The sequence below is a fragment of the Hipposideros armiger genome, unplaced genomic scaffold (genome assembly GCF_001890085.2).
Source record: "Hipposideros armiger isolate ML-2016 unplaced genomic scaffold, ASM189008v1 scaffold_265, whole genome shotgun sequence".
In the NCBI taxonomy this organism is placed as follows: domain Eukaryota; kingdom Metazoa; phylum Chordata; class Mammalia; order Chiroptera; family Hipposideridae; genus Hipposideros; species Hipposideros armiger.
Window position 1 is genome coordinate 31114 of NW_017731615.1, and position 1990 is coordinate 33103.

General features: G+C 46.0%; 1 protein-coding gene across 2 annotated transcripts in view; it reads left to right on the forward strand.

Annotated features, from left to right (window-relative positions):
* The window catches only part of NUBPL (NUBP iron-sulfur cluster assembly factor, mitochondrial), a 195752-nt gene that overhangs the window by 30181 nt on the left and 163581 nt on the right, over positions 1-1990 (forward strand). For both annotated transcript variants that reach the window (XM_019656760.1, XM_019656763.1), the window contains exon 2: positions 1272-1362. In XM_019656760.1, the coding sequence (XP_019512305.1) occupies positions 1326-1362 (37 nt within the window). In that variant the 5' untranslated portion in view covers positions 1272-1325. The remainder of the gene's footprint in view (positions 1-1271; positions 1363-1990) is intronic.

The window sequence follows — 1990 nt, forward strand, 5'->3', positions numbered from 1 at the left end:
GTTGTTCACCATCTTAGCTGTAGAGGGCGCAGCGTCACTGGCCCTAATGTGGGATCTGAACTGGGGCCCTGCTGCTCAGAGCTGGCTTCCCAAGCTAACTCTTAAGCAACGCGCCACTTGGCCGGCCCTGAAAGGGCCTCCTTAGGTGTGCGGGCCAGGCTGCTTGACTCAGTGTTGACACTGCTCCCAGCGATGCTGCCCAAGTTGGGCTGGACAGGGTGTGGCTGGTGGTTTTTATAACTTTCTTACAGATTCAGTTCTTGCACCATTGTTGAGCCTGTGGCCATTACACAAAATGCCTAGAGAATACTGTGGCCTCAGGCCTGCAGATTCCCAAGAAAGGCTGCAGCATGAGCTGGGGCTGACTGCCCGCTATCAAAAGTTTTCCAGGCAACTGAGGGCCATCTGCTGTTGTACCAGTCTCCTGCAGCTTCGGGGGTGGGAGGTGGGGGAGGGCTCGCCTTTCAGGAGCTGAGAGTACCCTGGGCGATGCTGCACTAGCTGGGTGGGGTGGGGTCCAAGGGAGTTACCAAGGTGGTGTGTACACAAATGGAACTTACCAGGCCAATAGGGTCTCAGATTTGGCCCTTTGGGGTGGGTTCAACACAGGAAAGATGGTGCCCTCCTGTAGGTTAAATGTGAGGTGGGCTCTACACAAGATAATGGTGGCTGTCTCTTTAGCTCTCATTCTGAAGCCACACAACTCAGACTTTCCCTGTATGTCTCTGGTGCCTCTCGAGTTGCCGCCCCTCAGCCATATCCCAGGGTGAGTGCTTGCAAATGAGAGAGTCTGTGTGCAGGCCCTTTAAGAGGACATATGAGTTTCCAGCCACCTTCCCTGTTACTGGGATGGATGGACAGAATCCTTGCTGATTTTCACTGCCACATGTTGTGGGGACTTCTCTTCCCGGCACAGGACCCCAGGAACCTCCGCCACTGAGGTGTCCCTCCCGGTGCTCAACCACTACCTTTGGGTTTGATGTCAGCCCATTTCGCACCTCTACCCCTCCTACCAGTCTCAATGTGTCCTTTTCTTTATATCTTTAGTTACAGGGGTTCTATTCAGCTAGTCTTCATGTGTTTCTTGAGGTTGATTGTTCTATAATTTAGTTGTAATTTTAATGTGAACATGGGATGTGGCAGCCTAGTGTTTACCTATTCCACCATCTTGGACCTTCTTGCAAATTGTCTTTTCTATAGTCAGGTTTAGTGTTGCTATGTGCCTTATCTTATGAAGAATGGGAATAATGCTAATTTTTGTTTCCTTGCAGTCAAAGGCAATTGGTTTGTTAGATGTGGATGTGTATGGCCCTTCAGTTCCAAAGATGATGAATCTGAAAGGAAATCCAGAATTATCACAGAGTAAGTAAAGAAGAGATAAATAATTTGATAATAGTTATACTTTTATTTAGTATTTAATACCTGCTGGGTACTAAATAAAAGTCAGGCATTTTACTGTGTACCATGTGTACTCTATACACAGTGTAATATGGTAATTCTGAAATTATATTTGGAGTTAGGTTTCACTGGCCCTCATGTGGGACCTGAGCCGGGGTCCTGCTGCTCAGAGCAGGCATCCCAAGCCAACTCTTAACCAATATACCACTTGGCCGGCCCAGGATTCTTCTTAACAATGTGAAGGAAACTTAAAGCTCTAGTCATGATAAAGTTGACTCTGGCAGTTTCATACTGGGAGCACCCACTTAGTTGTTTTCTTGTTTCATGAAAATATGAACTTAAAAAGTTAAGCTATTTTAATTTCTTTGTTCTTTGTCCTTTTAGTGAAATTCATACTTAGTTTGCAAATATATGACATGTGCCAAGATGTCAAACTTTCACAAAGAAGGAGTAATGAATTTGCATACTTTAAATGATAGACTCATTATGTCTGTTTCTTGATTAAAGTAATGCGAAAACTGGTGCGTGCAGCACATGAGTGATGGCAAAATGGAGCCCTCGGTGTCAGTCTTTTCTTAAGTAGTCTGTTCAG